Genomic DNA, 22,849 nt, shown 5'->3' on the forward strand with positions numbered 1-22,849 from the left:
ATATATGTATGCAGCAGGCAGGCTATCTATAGATTATTCAAAGCAGCTAACAATAAGTCACCCACTTATTTAATAGTTTAAATTAACACTACGCAAAGACGATCGCTGCAGCTGAACCGGCGGAAGCAATTAACCGGAGATTTCATGGTAAATATAAACCATTCCGCCTGTATCCACACAGGTATATCGTATACAACCTGCGGCATATAGCGTTTATTTTGCAATCATTGCGATACGATCGTTTAAAAAATTTATTTAAACCTCGATATCCATTTTTAGTATCAGCTGCAGAGGCTCTTTGAATATTAATGACAATTTTTAATTTTATTCCAACGTGTTAATTGAAGTCTACCGCGTTATGGGTATAGGTATAATACATACACTCTATCAAACGAGCAAACAGATCCCCGTTGGACATATGATACATGAATTTTATATAGGAATAGTTAGGTACACAGACTATGTCTATATGCATGTGTGTGTCAGACAGTGTTTCTTGTTCCTCTATTATTACATACTTTTCCTCTTTTATCTACAGTTATATTCTATTTTTAGTACATACAGATCCACTGGCAGCAGGCTTCAAGCTCGTCACCGCAGGGTGTTTCTAATTCCTTATACTATGTAGTACGTGTTATAGTTTTATGGGTATTTTTGTATGGTACGACATACCCTTAGTTAACAGAGAGTGATTCCATTTTTAATTGCAGATCCAACACATCAACATCAGATAATCACCCTATCGTTCTACGGTTGAACTCTCTTTGGCGGCGGGGGCTCATCGTTGCAGGCCATCAGAGAATCTTTTCCATAGGTAAAAGGCAGAAAATCCATGAGATAGAGGATCGAATCAACGTTTGAATTTTGATGATATTATAATCCGGCGACGGTTAAGGAGTGGAGTTTGTGATTTGGCAATTACTGGACCTCCTCTATTTTCTCCACGAGGTAAGCAAAATCTCCACCTTTGCCTTGTCAGTTTACCTTGGATTGAGAAGACAGTCACCGGTCTCTGTTGGTTTACTCGACTTGGTCTCACCACCTGAAAACTTCCAACCCCTAGATAATAATCACCCTCATTTCTGATCCTCCAAGAAGCAAGAGAAAGAGAGGAGAGAGAGAGAGATGGAGAGACTCAGATTTAGGTACATAAGGAGTTGAAGATTAAGGAGACGTTTCTACCGCTCGAGGTTTAAACCACAATGTTAACTCGCTACTCTAGTCCCTAAATGTGATCCTTTATAGCGAGGAAGAATAGCTCAAGATTCCTGACCCAGATTTAAACCCCGGAAATAGCTGCAGAGTCAACCTAGTGGAGCTTCATTCACTCGTACGCATTCCTTTTACACTGCCACATTATTCTTCACTCCATTTCCAAATAGAGAGAAAAGAAAACTCGGTTTCACTCTCGCGGTACGAACCGTATAATAACCGAAAGCCTGTTGCTGCAATGGAATTTCCTCAGGTATACATATTCGCGACGCTTTTATTTATTTATCAATCTTCAGATTTCCCAGCTCACGACGACAAATCCGGTTTTTTCCCACCCGTATACCATACATCACGTAATCTACTTTATTTTTGAGATCCGTTTTTCTTTTTCCTTTTTTTCACCAGACATTTTAACATTAGCATTATTACGAGGAGTAGATTACACTTATTCGCAGTTTATTCATGAACGCTGCGTAGGGGAAACCTGAACGAAGGCGATGAAATTTGGCTAACGGAAATAGCGAACGTTTTCATACCACGTTAGCAAAGTTCTTCTTTTTCATCTTTTTTTCTTTAACTTTTATTTTCTCTTTCTTAAAGAGTTTCACCGGAATTTGGTTTTAGTTGATTATCTAGAATTGTCGGAGCTTAGGGAGAGAGGACTAAACTTGTGAAATTTATGCCCAAACTGGATTTGAACGTTTAAACTTTTGAGCTTTCAATCTGCGCGTTTTTCAAGTACCTCAAACTCTCCTGTACCTATACATTACACACATACATACGAATGCACGGGATTATTTCGTACAAGCTATTGTGGTACACATGTTAAAGCCGTTGGATTTTAAAAGCCATCACTTTTTTCCACAAATCGAAAGGGGAGAAGAAAATCCCCGGATTTATCGGTCCGTGAATGCCTACCACAGAAAAATAAAGAAAAAAACATCCGGATGAAAATATTATACAGAGAGTAGAATCGTTGACGTTCCATTTTCTGAAAAATATTCGAAGTATGGCGAATAATGCGTTTAATGGTCTCGATTTTGCCTCGCGAGGACCGGAAATTTTTTCGTCGTTGCAGCAATCAGAGGGTTACAATATCAGACGAAATAAATAGGAAACAAAGAAAAAAAATCTAACTGAGTAGAATCACGAACCATTGCTCAATTTTTCCCTACTCAACGATCCGAACGGAACAGAAAATCTTCCACATTCTACTTTATTATATTTGTTCACTCACTCCACTCACCTTATTCTCCGGTTCTCCAAAATGAAAGAGAAAAAATAAGAAAAAGAACTGAGAGAAGGAAAAAAGAGTGGGAGAAAAATCTATCGCGTCGCCGTGAATATTCCTCGTCCATAATTTTTAAAGCTCGTATTCAGCGACGTCGTTTTTCACGCGTCCTTTTTCTTCCTTGCAGTTATCGGACCCTAAGGAGCTCGTTGAGGGATCCAAAGTAACGAGTTCACATCCGGTGGGAGTGGCCGGATTTGCCGTGCACCTCGTCCCGTGTAATAGTGACTCTTCCTGAACGGTTTCGGTTACGATTCCGTTACCGTTACCATCCGGATCACCGTCACCGTTGCAAGTCCTTTCGCTTCTCATACCACCTACGGATCTTTGACCACGACCTTCGGACGACCTTCTAAAACACGGTAATACCTGCCCAGGCAAGCAGACATTCATTTACAGAGAGCAATCGTCCACGCAGCTTGCGTGAAGAAGAAAACCAAAAAAAAACAACAAGAACAACACAGAATAACACCGGAGCGAGACGGGTACAGGAGTAAAGGGTATGTATAAATTTCAGGAATTGATAGCGCCTTCAATCTGAATAATTCGATCTTTAAATTCACGACCTTTCTCAAGGGTATCAACAAGGTTTACGAGAATACGAGATCATTCGCCGACTATATTAGCTCTACGCGAGTGTCTATTTGTCACCGCGGGTAGGATCAGTTGGGGTTACCAAAAACCGAATAAGCTTTAGGATTCCATCCTCTCCTTATATACCGGCGTCTGGAGGCCGTGCATTTACCGGTTTACGTGACATCTGCCTTCTCCGGATCCATATTCTACTATCAAATCTCGACCACCCTCGCAATTTTCCCTTTTACGCTCAGTTTCCGGAGACATCGAAGATAGAGGGGAAAAAAAGAAGAAGGTAAAAAAAAAAGCCCGGAGAGGCAACTTTTCCCTATTACCCTTTAATGACTTTTTTTTCCTTTCTCTCTTTCGTTCTAATTTATAAGATGAATTAATTCCCTTTTCCATTCCACTAGCTCTTTAAAAAGCTATCGAAGCGAAAGGGTTTTACACATTTTCTTGTCCTACCCTTGGGTAAAAGATAGTCTGAAGAAGGTTTGAAACAAGTGGTAGAAAAGGTAGAGAAAGAGACCCTTGTTTGGACGGAGAGGAAAAGAAAGAAAAAGAAGGCGAAAGAAGCAGAGAAAAAAAAAAACGATGATGAAAATCCCACAGCGAGCATTCTGCAAGGATGGGGAGGAAAAAAAAGCCACGCAAGTTGGCTAGAAAACGGGATGCTCGGGGCGACAAACTCTATTGAAAACAAAAAAAAGAAATAAATAGGTAAATGAAAAAAATAAAACTAAATAAAAATAATAGAGGAAAAGAAAAGAAAATTCCGGTTTTCCAGGGAAGTCTGGACGAGGGAGATAGTGTTTCTGATAGACTCAACGATAAAAGAATGCTCGGCTAAAAAAAAGAGGGGGATGAAGATTAGAGAGAAGAAAAATACCAGACCGTCCCAGGTATGTATTATAGTTAACGCGAGGAAAAAGAGAGAAAAAGTAAAAAAAAAACTGAGAAGAATCCTATGGATCTTCCAAAATCGAAACTCAAATGGGTTTATGTATAGATATTTCATAAAAACACACAAAAAATTTGGAGAAAAAAATACGCAAATTTCACGGAACCCTAACGTTATCTTTTTCTTCCAGGTGTACGTAATTTTAACTTGTGGCAGCTGATAATAAACTTAAGAATAACGGGAGCGTGTTATTCTTGGAACGAAGAGATATACTATAGGTATACATTGAAGTCATATAAAATGAGTTGAATGAGATTCGGTGACTCTGTAACGGAGGTGGAAAAGCTTAGGTGAGTTATTATAATAAAAATGAGTAGCGAAAGTAACTGCTGAGTTAGTAGGTATATAATATACATGTACAAGTGTACGTAGGGGTGCATATATATATATATAACGGAAATATTAACGAACCTGCTTGAACTCCTTGCGAAAGTTTTCGTTCAGCCACGCGTATAGAAAAGGGTTGTAGCAGGTGCTGCTCATTGCCAGGCAATGAGCCATGAAAAAGCACAATCTGTAGTACGACCAATCGGATGCAGGTGAATAAAAATCGTTTAAAACATTAACGATGTTGAGAGGAAGCCAAGATACGCCGAATATCGTGACCATTGATATCAGCATCCTGTTCGTCCTGCGTTTACGTTCTTTGTCAGCTTCTTCTCTGCGGCTCGTTTTACTTCCAGGTTTCGCCTTGGCCCTGTCGTTTAATTTGACGGAAACGCAGACGTAGCAGAATGCTATCACGAAGAATGGCAGCACAAACTGGAGGATCGACGTCAGGCAGCTGAAAACCTTTCGGATTCTTTCGCCTGGCCAATTTTCTTCGCAGAATCTGTAAGTCTCTTCGAGTTGCATGTAGAGACCGTAAGGTAAGGTCAAAAATAACGCTATCACCCATATCCCAGCTATTATCGAAATGCAAACTTCCACCCTCATTCTAGGTTGAAAGGGATAAATTATGACGAAAAATCTGTCCACCGCTATCCCAGTCAGAGTTAACGTGCTTATGTAGATACTGGCGCCTTGGGCGTACGGAACTAAATGGCATAAGGTATTACCAAACACCCAACCACCGAGGAAAGTGTAGAGTGGAGTAAATGGAACGGCTAATATACACAGAAGAACGTCACTTAGGGCGAGATTTGTTATGAAAAGGTTCGTTACCGTTTGCATTTGACGATTTCGCGCCACCACAAAACACACCAAAACGTTACCACACAATCCGAGTACGAATATATTTCCATATAATATACAAAAGACCGCTTGTACCGCCGAATTCGCCATGAGATCACGATCCGGGTAGTCGAATGATGTGAAATTCAGATTAACAGTATCCGAAGCGTTCCCCATTTTTCTTGATGAACAATACTCGAATTGTTTTTCAAAAATATTATTTATCAAGACTCCATTATTATGTTTCTTGAAGTCGTTCGAGCCGCTGATTCTTTTCCATTTTTTATCTCATTCTTTTTCTTTTCGTTTGTCTCTCCGCTTCCACTCAACGTTTTTATATCCTCAAAATTATTTATCGACGCACAAATCGTTGCACAATATTTTTCTTGTTTCTTTATTTTATTTTGCCTCTATTTTATTGTTTCCTTTGAATCGTATCCAACTAAAATAATTCACCTACGGGATGATCCCTTTGAATATCCAGGGAAAAAATTTCAACAATTAAACGTTATATTATATGTTTATATCAGAAGACAGACAAAAACTGTTCAACGTTTTCATCGAAAGACATAACAGTGTGTGCATAGCACGTTTGATTCCACCCACGTAAGAATCTTCGGTCCTCACTCACAAACTGTTGCTTATACTGCAGAAAATATTATACATACATGCGAATTGAACGATATATCTTCGGGAATATTTCACATGGGAAATATTCTGCAGAATTTTAGATGTTAAGAAATCAAATATACATACATACAGGTATACAGGTATAGGTACATTTTTATAAATGAAAAAAAAAAACAGGAAATGAAATAAGAAAAAAGTAGCAATAATAACAATAATATGATCTATTCCCCAAGAAACTCTTGCCCCTCAGGAGTATAATAAAAAATACTTTATACTCACATAAAATTACCGAAGAGTTAGACTCTAAAGAAAAAAAAGGAAAAGCAAAACTGTACCTTATACAGTCCCATAAGTCAGGAGGGATGGGAATATTCTTTGACAACCACAAAAGGGAAACCAAAACTTCATCTTTCCATTTTCTTTTCACGTCACATTACATGTACTAGAAATTGAAAATATTAAATATCTCAGCTTCAATGAAAAAGAGTAGATATAGTGATAAGAGGATGAGAAAAAATCAGGAACAAATTTCTCAGTTACGAAGGAGTTTTGGTTTTAATTTTCGACACTTGAATACTTTTTTTTTCTTTTCGTATACAAGATAATGATCAGTGATGGCAGTCGTTTATAAGGGTTGGCCCAACAGAGGTGATAACGATGAAGAATAAATAATAATAATAGTGACAACGATAATAACAATAACAACAATTTACTCCAGGGTTGGCATATCTGTTGCAATCGAGTACATGTACGATGACATGTATATTTTCTGGATAAAGTTGGTTCGAATGACGTAATCGGCGACAAGATAAATATTTACCCGAATCATCCCGAATGATCCCGTGAGTATAGAGAACGGTGTAATCGCGAATATATGCCCGAAATCCGGCACGGTGCCGCCGCTATAACGGATAGCTCTAGAGTTTATCTCGTCCCTTTTCCAACTCCCCCTTTTATACCCCCCTCGCGTTACTCTTCACTCGTGCGTACACTCTACCTATGCATGTATAGTAATACCATAGCGAAGACTGAAGAGAGGGCGAAAATAGGAGAGAACAAAAATTTATTTCAAACTTTCAAATTTTATCATTTCAAAATAAAAGCGTGGAAAATGTGTGAACAGGCAAAAAAAAAAACGCCCATTTTCGAAGCGCTCGATTAAACCTTATCTTGTATGATGTACACCTACGGTAGTACTTCAATCGTCTCAATCTCCACCTTCATACCCGGTATTAAAACGTCAAAAAATTACCTATCAAAAAATCACAAGAGAAATGAAAAAGTATATGAAAAACCTCTTTTCCCCACAATTGTGCTGTAATTGTTATATCATTGTCGTTATCATTATAAAATGTTCACATAGATGAAATTGAACATCTCTAAATAACAAATATATATAAAGGGATTTTGCTTTTGCACACCTGAAAAAAACAAATTCAATTCGTTTTTTGTTCGATTTTCAATAACATGATTTTCGTCGAAGGGAGTAGATTAGGGATGGAGGAGAATAAATAATTATACTGTATACTCACGTGTATAGTATTGTACCTATACCTGTATGCATGTATGTAGGGGTGCGATTATTGCCAAAAAATAAATCAATTAGGGATAAATATAAGGCGATGAAAAAAGAAAAGGAGAAAAACGAACTAGAATTGTAGGAATGGAACGAGAATAACGTAGAGAAATTTTGCGACTGAAAGAAAAAAAAGTAAAGAACTGCCGCGCTTTTTAACAGCCTTACCGAGCAAACATTGTACTTCAATTATTCGCGAACATTAATGGAGAAGATTGCGCTGTGAGGCTTGATTTACGGTAATGATTTCATACGAACCAGTGACCAATAACTTGAAATTACCGCGGATACTCTATTTACTCTTTGAATACACTACATATATGGAAATTTATACGTACAACATGATGTTATATGGCATTTGAATGTGCACAAATGTGAGTATGGTGTGGCGTCGAAGTATATTAATTTCTGAATTACATGCAAATGCATAATATTTTTTTCTTACCGCAAATCGTCATTTGTAACTTCATAATTTTAACCTGCAGCAGATATCGTCATCGTCTTGTTGTTTCCCTTGATTTTTAGTTTTTTTGTTGTAATCAGGTACTTTTTATTTAAAATTTCGTGCACCTCGTTGGAGAAAGAGATAACAAAAATTAACTACACATGCTAAACGGTCAATCGTTCGAAGGATCGAATTACAATCAATCATTATTATTGTTATTGCGTTTCATTAGTAGCGATGATGAAAATTAAACGAATGATGCAAGTGGTTGATTTTTGATTAAACAAAATTATATATGCACATACATGGAAAAGAATCGTGAAAAACTTTACGAAATATGTACAGTATTTATACTTCTCGTTAGAAAAATGATATACCTATATTGTTTTTTGATTAACGTGCTGTTATAAAATTTCAATATTAATCTATAGTATTTTCTGCAGATTAAAATTTAAATAATTGAAATTGTATTGGGAAAAATTTTGAATATTTACACTGAGACTTTAATTATGTCTATATATTTATACATTACGTACAGAGAACGACCAAAAAAAAAGAAATCAATCAATCAATATTGTAGGATAATTTGAATTTAATTTGCCTTATAAATGTGGGATCGATTTTTTTGGCGTTTTTCTGTTTCTTTTTTTGTTTTTGATTTTGATGCGCAACGAAGTACATATTATTATAGTTTAGGTGTACGGTATTTTATTAATTTATTTATATGTATATTAATTTTGTCAATTTTTTTTTATTTTCAGAAAATTACGAGGAACTCCATTGGAATTATAGTCTTCAAATAGTACGTGAGGTACGGTATGTCTAGTATATGAATAATATCAATCCAGCGCACGAGCGTCTGACAAACTTTGACGCGCCGATATTGGTGCGTGACTGACTGAGAGAGTTGTTCAGAATTTGCGAATCCGCGCCGCGACGCCGAGCGTCGGATATATAACTCGTTCAGTTGCGGCGCTTCGCTTTTGGTCTTATTCCTCGCGCAAGCGTCTCCCTGTAATGTACGTACAGGCGATCTGATCTCTATGAGAATAATAATCAACAGTTTATCAGTTATAATGCTACAACTCGATAAATGAAATTTCATTCAACAGATTTCAGCGATAAAAATATTATTACATCCTCTTCAGATCATATACTCGTCGTTATTCACACGTCAGATTTAAATTATCGTCGAGATACGCGCCCACCAATTTAAATAGGAGATGAAATAAGAAAAGGGCAATCGCCTTTGTCATCATTATCCGTATAATGATGATTATTCTTTAGCAAAAAATTTGAATGAAGAAATTATGATGTGAAGAAGGATTATTATCATTAAGTTCAATACCAGCATCCGAGCGTAGTAGTTTCTCGATTTTGTTCACACATGATTCCATGTTTGATCAAATCGAACAAATAAAATTGCACACCGTATATCGTCGTGGTCGGTGTCTATGCCAATAGTATACGGAATTGATTTTGTCTAGACGTGAGTGTAGTTGCTATTACAGTAGAAGTAATTTGCGTTGTAAAAATTTTTATTTATCTAACCGATGACGATCCGTTTTTGATGGGGGCTCGTGTTTACTCTATTCTTTTGGGCGATCACGGACAGGGAAAAGGGAGGCGTGTGTTTCTAATTTCAAATCGATCGGATCAAGCGCGATGTCGGCCTCGATCGGACGACTAGGAGTACCAATTACTTGTTGATTAATAGGCGAATGAGACGCGGGGGTGGAGACATAAAGACGGAATTGATCTAATAAACGGGCTCGTTGTTATGTTAAGACGGCACACTGCGAGGGTAATGTTTATTCATGTAGGCGCAGTAGATTTGTATATCTGTAGTTATCGATATAATAGGGATTAACATTAAGATCGAATATACATAAAAACGAAAAAGACAAAAAAAATAAAAGAAAAAGAAAAACCGAGCGATTAGGGCCACCCCATGGGGGTTCGGTCATCATTCTGTGTTAAGGACGACCTTCGAGTTTCCGTTAATTCTGAAGACCCTATAAATTCCAATTTCAATTGCTACGGTACATTTAAAATCGTTATAATTATAAGTAGAAGACTTATCGTTCTCGAGAAAATAATCGTCAGGAGTCTTTATCATATGTTCCTTATAGAACGCCTAAACAAATAATTCAAAGAAATTTTATTATTCCCATACAAAAAGACGATGGTATAAATTAAGATTCTGAGAATAAAACTTCATCGTCTCTAATACATAATAGCACATGTTGCTTCCTTTTTTTTCTGATGAAAATTATATTTTCAGACGGTTGTTAAATCTTTATATCGGACGTTTATATTTCGCGTATGCTTCATGAGAGTACCTCATGGCGATAATTAATTCAATTATTATTGGCCTTCCGCCAAATATTCGTCAGCAGTACGTAAACTGAATCTTTTTGAATCTACATAATATCAAAAGATATTCAGAAAAATCTAATAACTCTAAAATTATTTTATCCCCAAAAATTTTCGTCGGAGCAATCAGATTAGATTTGTATTACGCGGCTATAGTTTATTTATTTTCTAAGATCTTGAATGAAAAAACCATCAGCGGCAAATCGAGGGGGCTGGGGAAGGGGAGGAAGGAAGTCGAGATAATATATTGAACGAGTGCGTGAAAAAAATATATTTACGAAAGTGATCAATGAGTACACTATTTTAGACGTTGAAATATAAATAGACTTAGAGCTAAGGCACCGTAAGAATGTTACTTACTTGGAGCGTGATCGCAGCCTGCTTTTACGCTGTTTTTCCATTTGGACCGCTTGGTTCCAATGCGCAACGCTCAATCGTTCACTACCAAGTGACAGGGACATTAATCTTGCAAGAACCATCAGCGAATGCAGGTCCTCTGGAGATGTGCTTTTGTCAGTCTGACGCATATTTACAAAATCTTTTTGAATTACCTGAGGAAGAATAATTATCACTATAAATGATCATCAGACATGAAGTTAATTGCAATGACCATATTCACACACATCTCCTACGGAATCCTCAATTTCAATGTCTCGGTGCCTTGCTATCTTCAAATAGTTCCTGATGTTTGTTACTCTACTTTCATCTTTAAGATACTGCATCGTAGCCTTCAGAATTTCAGCATACAAATTTTCATTTTCTGAACTCTTTTCCAGAACAATTTGTCGATCACACTAATGAAGAGATGTAAACTAGTTCGTTTTTTGAAAAAAATTATGGTGGGGACTTTTAGTGAGATAAAATTGAATACTGGGAACTCACGGGTATCATAGATTTTGTTTCAGACAAAATTAGTACAGGTATATCGGTCTGAAAATCCAATGTGTAATATTTGAAGTCATAGGTGACTTTTTGCTGGTTGATCAGAGTTGAAAATGTGTCATAGTTCTTCCTACCATTCTGAGAAACTTGACCACTGGTCAACTTAGTCTCATCTAACACCAACTGCGTGTTATCGGTGAGCTGTAATATGCCACTTGACAATCTGTTGCAATCGTAGTCTTTTCTGAAACGAGATTATCGATGTTTCCAATGTTAATCATGTTCTTGGATCCAACAATTCGATTTACTTACTTGGGCGAGAGATTCAGATTGTTTAAATCATCCAACGTTATTCCTAGTAAATGGCTCTTAGGAAGAAGTAATGCCAAAATTGCATAAAAGTCCTCTGGAAAAGACCCGCACTTTTCGAGTGTGAAGTTTGTTATGTTTAATGGGAAAGTGCCGAGGGGTAGTTGATCTCGCCTTAAGTAGCTGGAACGAATACCCAAATACTCAATTTCGCAAAACACGTGTCAGATGACCGGTTAAATAGAGTAAATAGATACGCAAGTAAAACTTTGATGTCTGCCCGTAAATTTTACGAGGAAAATAAACGACTTGGCAGGAAGCTCAAAGCTAGGGGTGCTGGTCACGAACTCCGAGAAAATTGATGGATGTGATTTTAACGCGTGGCTAAAAATCCGGGATTAGCTCCCGCGTCTTAATGACAAATAATGGCCGTTTTTTAAGGTCATTACTCTCAGTTAGTCGCTCTTAGAATCACAGAAATAAATTTTAAACTTACACGGAAGATATCAGATGACATATCACATAATCTGCTGCCAGAGTATCTCCGAACAATATTTGGCTTAGTACTGATCTGAGATCAGCTCTGGCATTTTTCAGAGCTGTAGCTGTGTATGTGAGCCCTGTCACTTCTTCTCGTGAAACTATTTTAACATCGATGGCATGTAAACGAGGTATCAAAGAAGTTGGGGGATTGTGAAATTGGAATTCGATATCTTCCATCAACGCATGAGAATCCTCAGTCATGCTCAACGTGGGATCTAAAGAAATGAAGCCAACGATGTCGACTATCTGGTTCAACTTGAAGGGCATTTCGTTGTAGATCTGAAAATTGGATTGATCTTAGAAGATGAACAACAGCCTTTGAAAACAAGAAATCTACCTTCACGAGGCAAGCTTTGCCATTCTCATTTGGTACAGGAAAATTCATCACGTATTCTTTAGACAATAAACTTGAATCGCTGCCATTTTTAGTGGGTATTTTATGGGTAACTTTCTTATTACTGGATTCTTCTAGGTCCATGGGCTCAGAGTCTAAGGCACGTTTGACGGAAGTGTTATAAGACTTTTGGGGGGCTTCGCTGGACACTGGGAACTTTTCCTCAGCCCAACTGTTGAGGCAAGGCACTGATATTACAAAATATGTTTGTCGTTCAGCGTTAACCATGCCTTCAGAATCAACGATTACAGCATCACCCTGGTGAGTGGAAATTGAAAATCTATTTTATTTTTTCAAAATTGGATAATAAGAATAGTTAGGTTGAATGATAAGATTGTCGGCAGCATCATACACGAAGTGAACAAGACTTGAAGTCGCTCGCACCTGTAACTGCACGTTTTTCTTTAATGTAGGCATTTTACTTTTACTACGTACGAGTAGATATAGACATCAGACGTACGGCATACAATAATTCACATCACTATCGCCACGCCATTGACAAATGACGTAAGATCCTGAAGAACTAAAGTATGCAAAGATGCCATTCAGAAGGTTGATAATTTCCTCCTAAACTCACCGTAATATTCACTGAGTCTTTGTACTTTCCACGTCGTGTTTGAGTGTCGTTTGTAATGGTGCTACGGACTTTGAAGGTGTCGCAGTAAAACTCAGGATTGTACATGTCCTGTATCATACCCCTGAACCGAACCAACTGCTGGTTTTTAAACGCATGTAAGGGCAAAGAGTTGAGGGATGGGATGGAAGCTCGTAGATCGACTTCTCCAAGGACTTGCTCACAAGCAGATTCATTTTCCAAAAAAAAATCTGGCGTCCAGTCACTGAGGTCCTCAGCTGGTAGAATAAAATCATAAGAAAAATCAGATGAACGCTACAGGATAGGTTAAAGCTTCCTCAATCTTCTCAAATTTTTATTCATAATTTGAGCTGAGCCACTTACCAATCATGTTAATTTATCCAGTCAAATCAATTCAGTTCAATCGAATAGTTAAACAGTGATCCTTCAACAAAAAATCGCACAGAAATGATGCTTAAAATGTCACAAAGCTATTTAACTGCATACAATCAGCGGTTTGGCGCCATACGATTTTTGAGGGCCATACGTTCAGTGGCCATCTGACAGAATTAACAATAATTACCAAATTCTCTTTCTGCTATCTAGTAGGTAACAGTCATATGCGGAAGAAGCTGTGAAGAATTTTTTATGAAACGAGAAGGATTTTACTCGTAAAAGTTTTTTAATTTTCATGGGGTGTAATTACAGGTTTGAACAGCGATAAATTATTCAATGCTGACCCGGGATCCCATTCTGCAGATGATTGTTATTTACTTCGGAGTTTTCGAGGGAAGTTTGCCTCATTATTTCCTGTGTACAAATTGGAAAGAATGCTCGCGTTAAAAATTAAAATTAATTACGGTGGTCGTTTCACTCCAAATCCTTGGAGCAACGGCAAAATTTTTCCCTCTAAGATGGTAAGTGAGAAAAGAAAACTGATGAATATTACCGCGTCTATGGCTTGCTGGTAATCTTGCTCGCACTGGATTATAACTGGATCAGATTCCACTAATTTTTGAGCATCGTTAGGTTTGGTGAGATCGGTAGACTTAGAGTTTGAATTTTCTTGTACCTCAACTTCCACATCAAGACGACCAGACTTGAGCTTTAAACGTGTTTCTCTGTTCTTTGCTTCAATTACTTTTTCTCTGCGGGTTTCTCTTTCAAGAAGCTAAAGGAGGTAAAATATGGAACAAATTGAAATTATGGATATAGGCACGCATTTCAACGAGTAAAATAATATCGTCCTGATTTATCTTTGAACTGCTCACAGCGGTCAATAGAAGCTTGTCATTTTTCTGATTCATTGTAAGCGCTTCGGAAAATTCAACAAGGTATGTCGTTCCATTTGTACTTGCAACAGCAGCCAGATGACCATGTTCATGGGGCCGTATGCAGGTCAGAGCCTCGTCGCAAACCTGTTAGAGATGTGTTAGCACAGGTATCTTTTTCGTTGGTTACATCCAATGCTATATTTACCTTGACACTTAAAACTGGAGAATCTTGTTGCACTAGTATGTCCCAAACGTCCATAGTTCCATCCATTTTTGTCAGAAAAAATACAGAAAAACGTGTTGCACTCCAAGCACCACTCGTCAGCAAATCTCTGTGACCTCTACGCATTTAGGATAGTTTCGAATTTATTGAGTTGAACAAAACTGATTGAGCGAGATGCACTTTATTTCACTGGTAGTAGTCTTACGGCGTCCAGGCAATGCAAGATTCTCTGCAGTCTTCTGACCAAATTCTGGCTGTCCAGTCTCCTACTGTCAGAAAATTCTTCACAAAAGTTGGATTCCGCTCAACACTGATCACTGGACCATACTGAGCTTTAAACCTCGTTGCTATTTTCTCCCCAGGCGTTTTTCCCTTGCGATTCCCTGATATCACCATCCCTAAAATGGACAGTGATCATATTCTCAGCAACCAAAAACCATTGCACAAGACAATTAAATTTGCACCATTTTCCAAGCCACACATGAATCGCGTTCCCATTGATGGTTCAAATTGTAGCGCGGAAATTCCAGTCGCTCTTCCAACGTCCTGTTCTTCAGGCTTGAACAAGTCTATTACCAAGGTTTCTGTTGGTATTTGTAATTTCCGTGTGTCCCACCACTTTATCTGACAACGAGAAGGTACTGGATGATTATAGTAGTAATTTGTATATCACTGATTACTTGAAATGAAACCTCTAATTACCTGCCCATCGTTAGAAGCACTGAAAAACTCAGTGCCAGTTTTGGAGTTGATCCACAAGACCTTGTGGCAAGGTTCTCTGTGACTCTGCTCTACTAGACTGGTTTCGACAGGTTCCGAACTCCTTCGGATGTCCCACGACACAACTTGACCCGATGTTGTGCCACTAACTAACGCATTGCTGTCTTTTGGATTGTACTCAATTGTCAGGTTTGGGCAAAATGGTTTGAGGGCCATAAACGGATTATTCGGATTCTCTGCAACAGTTCAGATGATTAAAGTTCAATGAAGTTATTTCTTCCGAGTCAACAACTTACCCACATCCCAAATATAAGAATAAGTACTGGAATTAGCAGTTTTCTTGAAATCTGTATCGCAATAACTGATTGCGAACCTAGTTCCTTGATCTGGTGACCAAGAGAGATGAGTAATGGATCGTTTTAGGGGCATTGGATCTCGGTAAACATTGACAGTCCTTGAAAATGTCTTTTGAACCAGGGCAACGGCATCTGTGTCACAAAAATACTGTTCGTAGATATCACAGGAATTGTTTTGCAATATGTAATGCTCCATTGGCTGTGGAAGTGAAAATATCCCATCAAGAATTTCGGTTATTCCGGACTGTTACTTATTCGCGATTTTTTACTTACTGGCAGTAATTGAAGCATCGTATGTATGTATAGCTCATCTTTTTCTATCTTGCGTCTATAACGTACAGTTTGCTCCAAATCGTGGGTATTTACATCCTTTGGCCATCCACCCTCCACGTGATGCATTCCACCTTCTTTATACGTAGCTGTCGTTGTATTCACCTCATGTTCAGAAAATATTTTACTGCATTGTGTGCCCTGAGAGATAGGATCCTTCCGAACATAATTATGCATGAGAGATGGCTCTGGTAAAATGTTTATCTCCATCTTAGAGGCTTTGTCCGAGAAGGAACACCATCGGCCGAATTGGGCCCGAGTTTTGGTATAGACATACTGCGTATCTCTGTCCATCTTTTCTCTAACTCTTCTAGAGGAGTGAAAGAGTTTTGGTGAATGAATAAAAATTATTAATGAGTCGGTGTTAACAAAATATTCTTTTATTTAAAATTTCTAGTAGTTTACGTGAAAAAATATCAAAGTTGAAATGAAGTTACATTGTTCGGGTCGTATTTTTATTTGACGTTTGTACATAATGTGCCTTTGTCACTGTTGTACTGTTAGATTTCTGAGATTCGACTTCAGTCTAGGTAGATTGTAGTTATTGAAATGTTAGGTCAATATGGTAACCATAACTAGTTAATTTCCTTAGCAACGCATTATCCAACGGATCTTTATTTATCTGTTCTGACTAGAACTGGAACTTTCATGTGGAGAATATTGGAAATCATTGATATCATTTTATAGGCATTGACATATTCTTCGCTTTTGGGCTGCATGGTGTCTCTTACCGAAGGTATGACGTCATTGATCAGTAAATCTATCAAACTGGTGTGATATTTAAATTGCTGGATTCCTTGCATGAATTCAAACAGCATGAGAAGCTGATTTTTGTTCGCATATCTTATGCAACAGGTACGTGATAATCCTACAAATAAATTTTACCCTCAAAATTCACAGAAATATTGATAGAAGGAGAGAGAACTGTAGTCATTAATTTGGTTACCTTCCAAGCTTGTGATATACGTTTCATTCCATATCCCATTGAATTTCCATGTTCTGGTTTGCCCAGCCAAATTGTTTTGACAGCGATTTTCAATTATTCGAGAAATCTTCCTCTTCACCGGACTGAAGTTTCGTATGTTAAGAAGCTTACAGGTGGAATCTAAGTCTGTGTACCGAATTTTAAGCTTGCTCAATTCAATGAAATCCATATTTTTGTTATAGGATTCTTTTAGAACTGGCATAAAATTTACACATAGACTGTCAAGTTTTTCTCTTGTAGATTCCTTCCGCCTAGTTCTATTCTGCAACATATTGAGAAATCACAATTTCAAATTGATGAAATTTTTTGAGATTTCTAAAAAGTCAAGCTGATAATCTCCTTGCCTACCATTATCTGGAATTCTGTGAGAAATCTATCAGTAGCCTTCTCGCCTCGTTTATCAACCACTTTATTATCAGTCGATTTTCCATTCAGATAACTGTGATACTTTTTTAGGATTTTCACAAGATCAGGTGGAACTCCTAACCGGTCTAAACCTTCAGTGACATCAATCGTTGTGAAAATCTTCTTCTCAACATATTGTTTCGGAGTATTTGGATCGTGAACAAGACATCCATTACTTTCCAAATTTTTGGCTGATGATTTCAACAGCTCATTGTTTGACTCGAGAGAAATCCTACTGATCAATTCCTTGAGTTCTAAAGAAGAAGTTGAGCGTGAATTAGGAGAATTCAGTGATTCTTTGGTACTCAGTAAACCATTCGTCTGGAGGGAAGCTTTGTTCCTCAAAGGTCTCATATGTTTGATGCTCGATTTATTTGCTGCGATAAAATTTTTCTTTTCTTTGGTTTTTCGATCTGATATAGCAGCTGAAGCTAATGTATTATACGGAGAAGCACTTGTTAACTTTTTGTCAGTAATCTTTTTAGGTCCAATAATTTTTTTCCTGCTAAAAGAAGCCTGATGTATTTCTATCTCTGATTTCTTCTCCCTTCCACAGCTTTTTGATCTAACTGCATTGAACTGTGTTGTCTTATTCCATGTCTCATCATTTCCAGCTTCTAATTTGAGTGACGATTTTTTTTTCAGACTAGAATTAGATTTCTGTGAAAAATGCTCAAGTCTGTGAGATTCGGCTTTTTTGACAACTGGCTTGTCCATCGAAGTTTTGATACAACCGTTTTTTTTTCCTTTTTTTGATTCAACTAGTGCGGCATTACTTTTGATTTTTCCAAGCCCAGAAGCATATATTTGCTGTACATTCGGTTTTCGGGCCAGCTTCTTTTCCTCCAAGATATTTACAGCTAGTTTTTCTCTGAATTGTCGAGCTTGTGCCACAGCTCTTTCGATTCCATTAGCTATGTCATTGGCATGCTCCTCGGAGGTAACTCTCTGCATGAAGATAACAAAAATGTATAGAAGTCGGTTACTACGTTTCTAGTCGAAAAGATATTTTACCAAGGGATAGATACGAGAGCTGGATGGATTTACATCCAGACAAACTGTTCTTACCCTAATACATGTGCAAGAGTCAATATCGAGTTCTCTTCTCTCAATCGTTTCCAGCGGCCACGGAGCCAGAGCAAATCTAGCTTCGGCGCATTGGGATTGTAGAATATTTCTGACATCATCTGTCGATTGGAGGCTATCGGATATAAATTGCGAGAGTTGAGCCAAGATGAGATCTCCTCGACTCATGTTATCTGAAAAAGTACATATTTTTAATGAAGCCGATTCTGTTTCAGCTCCCATAACTAACTTACAGAAGGGATAAGAGGCCACCTGCGAAGTCTGTGACTGCCTGCGAGGCGGGAATCAATCGCTGCAGATAAACAAACAGGTTAACAGGACTAGCGTGTGTTCTATGCACGCGATGACTTGTACACATAAATAATAATCAGTGCTGGTCTAACCTGACCTGCGACCAGTTGTCATGGAAACGTAGACTACGGAGTTCGTGCGTTGGCAAAAGTCAATTCAGAATCGGTGAAAAAAATTGACGTTGAGGACCAGCTAACGTCATAAATAATAGTAATTACCGTTGCAAAGAACTTACGATGACCGCGGTAAGTCGAATTAACGCAATTCCACCCTGACTCCAGTTACCCGCGATTATTCTGAACAGTTCATCTCTTACGCCCTTCTATTGCGTTGCGCTCACGATTAATCAATCGGCTATACGCGCTGGGTTGACAGAATTTAGAATTCATTAGTTATTTATTACTCGTGTGTTATGCGGGCTCTATGTACTTGAAAACTGGTGAGATTTCATTACAAATTAGTTCTCGATAAACTTTTTAAGACTCATTTATTCAATTCAGCTCACAGGTACCAATGACTCAGTCGACCAGTCTTCTCTGCTTTGAGAACTTGTGTAAATTGCAACGTGCAAATGAAGATGAATCGGTACATTACATTGAATCAATTAGGAGATGGAACATACGGGTCTGTTGTACTCGGCCAAAGGATTGATACAGGAGAAAAAGTTGCAATCAAAAGAATGAAACGAAAATACTATTCCTGGGAGGAAGCGATGAATCTACGGGAGGTCAAGGTACGCATTGACTATGACTTCTGATAATTTCCATTCAAAGCCTGGAATAATATAGATTTTTTTGGTCACAGTCACTGAAAAAATTGAGTCATGCAAACGTGGTGAAGCTTAAGGAAGTAATACGAGAGAATGATATTTTGTACTTTATTTTTGAATACATGAAAGAGAATCTTTATCAACTGATGAAGGACCGGTGCGTATGTTAGATGAAGTTACAGTTTAATGAAATGACAATGAACGGTCTTGAAGGATTATTGTTTTATATTTTAGCGACAAACTGTTTCCTGAACCAGTGATCAGAAATATGGTTTTCCAAGTCTTGCAGGGTTTGGCTTTCATGCATAAGCATGGTTTTTTTCATCGTGACATGAAGCCTGAAAATTTGCTGTGCATGGGACCCGAACTGATCAAAATTGCTGATTTTGGTTTAGCCAGAGAAATCAGATCTCGGCCCCCCTACACCGATTATGTGTCAACTAGATGGTGAGTCGAGTTTTTATGTTTATAATATTTCGCGCTCAACTATGTCAAGCTACTAATGCGATATGCAAAAATCATTTTCAGGTACAGAGCACCAGAAGTCTTGCTACATTCTACAACTTACAATAGCCCAATAGACATATGGGCTGTTGGTTGCATAATGGCAGAACTATACACTTTCAGACCGTTGTTTCCTGGCAATAGTGAAATCGATGAGATATTTAAAATCTGTTCTGTAATGGGTACGCCAGACAAGGTATCGATAGTGAATCCCGAATTTTATTGGAGACATTTTTACCCAAATGGGGGCTCAAGTTACATTCTTTTCCAGGACGACTGGCCGGAGGGTTACCAGTTGGCTGCGGCCATGAACTTTAAATTTCCAAACTTTAGTCCAATGTCTCTGAGTAAACTGATACCAAACGCCGGTCAAGAAGCTGTAACGCTTATGGAAGAAATGTTGAGATGGAATCCTGTCCAACGACCAACTGCGCAGCAATCGTTGAGGTATCAAAGACAATCGGTAGTCAATCAATTACTTCACAAATCGTTAGTTGATCAAAGATTTTGATCCGTCAACGACAGGTATCGATACTTCCAAGTAGGCGGCCCCCGGCAAATCTCTAGCAAAAAAATGGCCGTAGGATCTCAACAAGAACTAGTTCTCAACAAAGTCAATCTACCTACCTCTATAATTGCTGCAAACGGTGGTTATAATCAATCTGAAACAATCAACACCGTAGTTCAAACTAGGTATCATTAATTTCATTTTTCCTAATTCTCAATTAAGGGAAATCTGTACATCTCATGAAAATAATAACATTTTTCACACAAGGCTACAAGAAAAAGTTCCCGTACAACAGCCGGTGATGCCATTGTATGCTCGCAATAACAACAGCAACATTAATAACAATAATAATAGTAATAACAACAACAACAACAACCGAAAACGAGAGAAGAATCCGATAAAATGGGAGGAAGACGAATTTGCGGATCTTTTGGGGTGAGTTGAGTTCTCGCAATCGGTCTCTTTGTGAAGATTGGCTCAAAGAGAAAAAACTCATGAATTTCAGGGGTAAGATTTTACCGGACAACTCGACTACCAAGTTGTTACCAGATCGAGTTTATAAAGAAAATCGTTCTAACTGGAACACGAATTACCCGAACAATCACCAGGAAGGCACGATCAAACAAATCAATACAAAATGGACGCAGCCTGCCTGGAATGAGTCGATTCCAGGTACGAATTGGACGAGAGGTCAATCAACGATGAAAAGTTCAACTCGCAAAGTTTCAGCGAAGCAACATTACCTCGGCGTAGCGAGATACATCGCTGGACAAAGTACCGCGCTACCAACCAGGTACCGAATCATTAGAGCCGTTTGCATCGTGTCGCTGGTTCTTCTAGTTCTCGTTGTTGCTTCCCTCTCTTTTATTTGGCAGACCCGATCGATCGCAGAAAACAAATTATCCGGGTCCCTTGTACTCAGAGTAGAAAGAATTGTTACGGAATCTTGTGGAATTCTTGTACGCGGAACACGTGAAATCGGCGCTAAGTATTTTCATCGACTCGAAAGAGCTCCCGTATCGATTAAGCGCTACGCTCACTGCGCTTACCACTGTTTTGCTACTATGTACATTCGGATCTTACATTACGCGGACCTTGTCACGAAAATAATTCTTTACATTATTTCAATCGTTCTGTTTGGCGTTGGACAATTATATTCCCACGCATACGACCGATACCAACAACGAATAATCGAATTTTAAGATAACTTTCGAAAGGTTTTTGATAATTTTTACTTTTTAACAAGAGCTTTATATGTGTCTTTTTATACGCTTGTTTAGGACCGGTTTTACTCCGTCATAGAATTCACTTTCGTTCATGAAAAACTACGATTACTCAATAAAGTCCATTCGAATCAGTAATAATGATTTCCTTGAATTATTTCTCGGCTTCGTCTGATGCATTCTATTCGTTAATTAATTACAGAAACGGTGACGCAGATGTTGCTAGACCTAGAGTAACTTTGAACGGCATTATCCCTCCAGCTATCGAAAACTTGGATGAGACTTTTGAGAGTTTCGGTGGATCTCAAGACGCGATTGAGAACCAAGCAAAACAGCATTATCTTACTCGTAGTCGTTACGTTGCTGGTCAGAGCACAAGGATGCCATATCCCAGCGTCTATGGCACAACTTCCATGGGTAATTCAGGTAAATTTCTTCGAACGATCGCGATAGCATAACTTTAGTTCTCCGAGTGTATGTTTATTCAATTTTGAATTCCAGTCGAAGCAACGAACAAGACTTCCCTCCAGTCGAACCTGTTTGGAAGTGTTTTGAATGCTCGATCGAGTGGTGGATTGCATGGTAGGACAGATTGGGCTGCGAAATATTTGAATTAATCATCAAAACTTTGATATTCTACATTACAAATGGATGGATCGGAGTAAAATATGTTAGAACATAGTATTTCTAGATTAGTCTAGTAGTAGTAGAGAATAGATTATTTACCCAACTGTGATAGGACCTGTATTTGATGTTTTATTTTCTTAAACATAATTGTATTGTGTATGTATTTATGTATATGTATCATGTATGATGATGTAATCCGTATAGAAACTAGAGGATGAGGGATATTCATTGATTGTAAAGAGTAATAATCAAATTAGTACGTGAAAAATAATAATCTGGTCTACTAATCGCGAGGTAAATGTATAAGAATGAAAAGAAAACTCACTCGAAAGCTCGGTGTAGTAGCCTTTGCAGTCTAGTCGATAATCAAACTTAGTATTTAGCGAAAACAGCAAAAAAGAAATTCACAAGCGTCCTTTAAACATGCGCTTAATATAACGTACTTACTAATTGTTCACATATTTGTAAATTGAGTATCTAGATTACTGAAATGGTCTTATGGAGCTGATTTATTGACGGTTAAAGAGATATTCTGTATAAGAAAAAAACCATTATGTAAGTTGCCTGTTTACATTATTGATAATAAACATTTCAATCATTTCAAAA

General features: G+C 37.9%; 4 protein-coding genes across 16 annotated transcripts; 1 reads left to right on the forward strand and 3 right to left on the reverse strand.

The window, feature by feature from the left end:
• Positions 1-535: 535 nt before the first annotated feature.
• Positions 536-8,452, reverse strand: LOC105693743 (prolactin-releasing peptide receptor-like). Of its 7 annotated transcripts, none has more exons than XR_007279521.1 (4): positions 7,865-8,445; positions 4,452-5,859; positions 2,459-2,872; positions 902-1,049 (listed from the first exon to the last, which is right to left on the reverse strand). XR_007279521.1 is itself a non-coding variant. In XM_048658814.1 (4 exons), the coding sequence occupies exons 3-4, from the start codon at positions 5,388-5,390 to the stop codon at positions 2,576-2,578; spliced, it is 1,236 nt and encodes a 411-aa protein (XP_048514771.1). In that variant the 5' UTR covers positions 5,391-5,683; positions 7,865-7,989; positions 8,242-8,445; the 3' UTR covers positions 902-2,575. The 7 variants fall into 7 exon arrangements, 5 of the variants coding, with proteins under 5 accessions (XP_048514772.1, XP_048514771.1, XP_048514769.1 ...); XM_048658814.1 differs by having other exon boundaries at positions 902-2,872; positions 4,452-5,683; positions 7,865-7,989; positions 8,242-8,445; XM_048658812.1 differs by having other exon boundaries at positions 902-2,872; positions 7,865-7,989; positions 8,242-8,445.
• A 2,044-nt stretch (positions 8,453-10,496) lies between these two features.
• Positions 10,497-13,482, reverse strand: LOC105693742 (mini-chromosome maintenance complex-binding protein). Its single transcript, XM_012413865.3, has 8 exons — positions 13,327-13,482; positions 12,946-13,220; positions 12,312-12,626; positions 11,928-12,253; positions 11,435-11,614; positions 11,123-11,366; positions 10,864-11,034; positions 10,497-10,791 (listed from the first exon to the last, which is right to left on the reverse strand). Exons 1-8 carry the CDS (start codon positions 13,331-13,333, stop codon positions 10,597-10,599), a joined length of 1,713 nt encoding a protein of 570 aa, XP_012269288.3. The 5' UTR covers positions 13,334-13,482; the 3' UTR covers positions 10,497-10,596.
• A 115-nt stretch (positions 13,483-13,597) lies between these two features.
• LOC105693681 (dynein intermediate chain 3, ciliary) lies at positions 13,598-18,841 on the reverse strand. Of its 6 annotated transcripts, none has more exons than XM_012413762.3 (11): positions 16,792-16,933; positions 16,577-16,713; positions 15,789-16,152; positions 15,456-15,714; positions 15,142-15,395; positions 14,904-15,063; positions 14,645-14,837; positions 14,422-14,557; positions 14,214-14,360; positions 13,892-14,113; positions 13,598-13,752 (listed from the first exon to the last, which is right to left on the reverse strand). In XM_012413762.3, the coding sequence occupies exons 2-11, from the start codon at positions 16,591-16,593 to the stop codon at positions 13,672-13,674; spliced, it is 1,833 nt and encodes a 610-aa protein (XP_012269185.3). In that variant the 5' UTR covers positions 16,594-16,713; positions 16,792-16,933; the 3' UTR covers positions 13,598-13,671. The 6 variants fall into 6 exon arrangements, with proteins under 6 accessions (XP_012269185.3, XP_048514761.1, XP_048514763.1 ...); XM_048658804.1 differs by having other exon boundaries at positions 15,789-16,155; XM_048658806.1 differs by lacking the exons at positions 13,598-13,752; positions 13,892-14,113; positions 14,214-14,360; ... (3 more) ...; positions 15,142-15,395; positions 15,456-15,714 and adding exons at positions 17,179-18,183; positions 18,304-18,494; positions 18,555-18,613; positions 18,705-18,841 and having other exon boundaries at positions 16,022-16,155; positions 16,792-17,092.
• LOC105693740 (serine/threonine-protein kinase dyf-5) lies at positions 18,716-22,849 on the forward strand. Of its 2 annotated transcripts, none has more exons than XM_012413860.3 (11): positions 18,716-18,857; positions 19,113-19,345; positions 19,417-19,538; positions 19,616-19,828; positions 19,910-20,081; positions 20,157-20,332; positions 20,411-20,578; positions 20,661-20,828; positions 20,899-21,186; positions 21,819-22,042; positions 22,118-22,849. In XM_012413860.3, the coding sequence occupies exons 2-11, from the start codon at positions 19,184-19,186 to the stop codon at positions 22,231-22,233; spliced, it is 1,809 nt and encodes a 602-aa protein (XP_012269283.2). In that variant the 5' UTR covers positions 18,716-18,857; positions 19,113-19,183; the 3' UTR covers positions 22,234-22,849. The 2 variants fall into 2 exon arrangements, with proteins under 2 accessions (XP_012269283.2, XP_048514765.1); XM_048658808.1 differs by lacking the exon at positions 18,716-18,857 and adding an exon at positions 18,913-19,051.

The sequence above is a fragment of the Athalia rosae genome, chromosome 7, assembly GCF_917208135.1.
Source record: "Athalia rosae chromosome 7, iyAthRosa1.1, whole genome shotgun sequence".
In the NCBI taxonomy this organism is placed as follows: domain Eukaryota; kingdom Metazoa; phylum Arthropoda; class Insecta; order Hymenoptera; family Athaliidae; genus Athalia; species Athalia rosae.

Excerpts from the sequence above, each read along its gene's own strand:
- LOC105693743 (XM_048658813.1), bottom strand. The coding sequence starts at position 5,390 with ATGGGGAACGCTTCGGATACTGTTAATCTGAATTTCACATCATTCGAC. Across the intron at positions 2,873-4,451 it reads TTCGCAAGGAGTTCAAGCAG|GTATTACCGTGTTTTAGAAG; the intron begins GTTCGTTAATAT and ends TTGCCTGGGCAG.
- LOC105693742 (XM_012413865.3), bottom strand. Across the intron at positions 11,367-11,434 it reads AATCTGAATCTCTCGCCCAA|AAAAGACTACGATTGCAACA; the intron begins GTAAGTAAATCG and ends ATCTCGTTTCAG. Across the intron at positions 11,035-11,122 it reads AAACAAAATCTATGATACCC|TGTGATCGACAAATTGTTCT; the intron begins GTGAGTTCCCAG and ends TCTCTTCATTAG.
- LOC105693681 (XM_048658804.1), bottom strand. Across the intron at positions 15,396-15,455 it reads TTCTTATATTTGGGATGTGG|AGAATCCGAATAATCCGTTT; the intron begins GTAAGTTGTTGA and ends GAACTGTTGCAG. Across the intron at positions 14,838-14,903 it reads CATGTGTGGCTTGGAAAATG|GGATGGTGATATCAGGGAAT; the intron begins GTGCAAATTTAA and ends TGTCCATTTTAG.
- LOC105693740 (XM_012413860.3), top strand. The coding sequence starts at position 19,184 with ATGAAGATGAATCGGTACATTACATTGAATCAATTAGGAGATGGAACA. Across the intron at positions 20,333-20,410 it reads ACTGCGCAGCAATCGTTGAG|GTATCGATACTTCCAAGTAG; the intron begins GTATCAAAGACA and ends CGTCAACGACAG. Across the intron at positions 21,187-21,818 it reads AGTACCGCGCTACCAACCAG|AAACGGTGACGCAGATGTTG; the intron begins GTACCGAATCAT and ends AATTAATTACAG.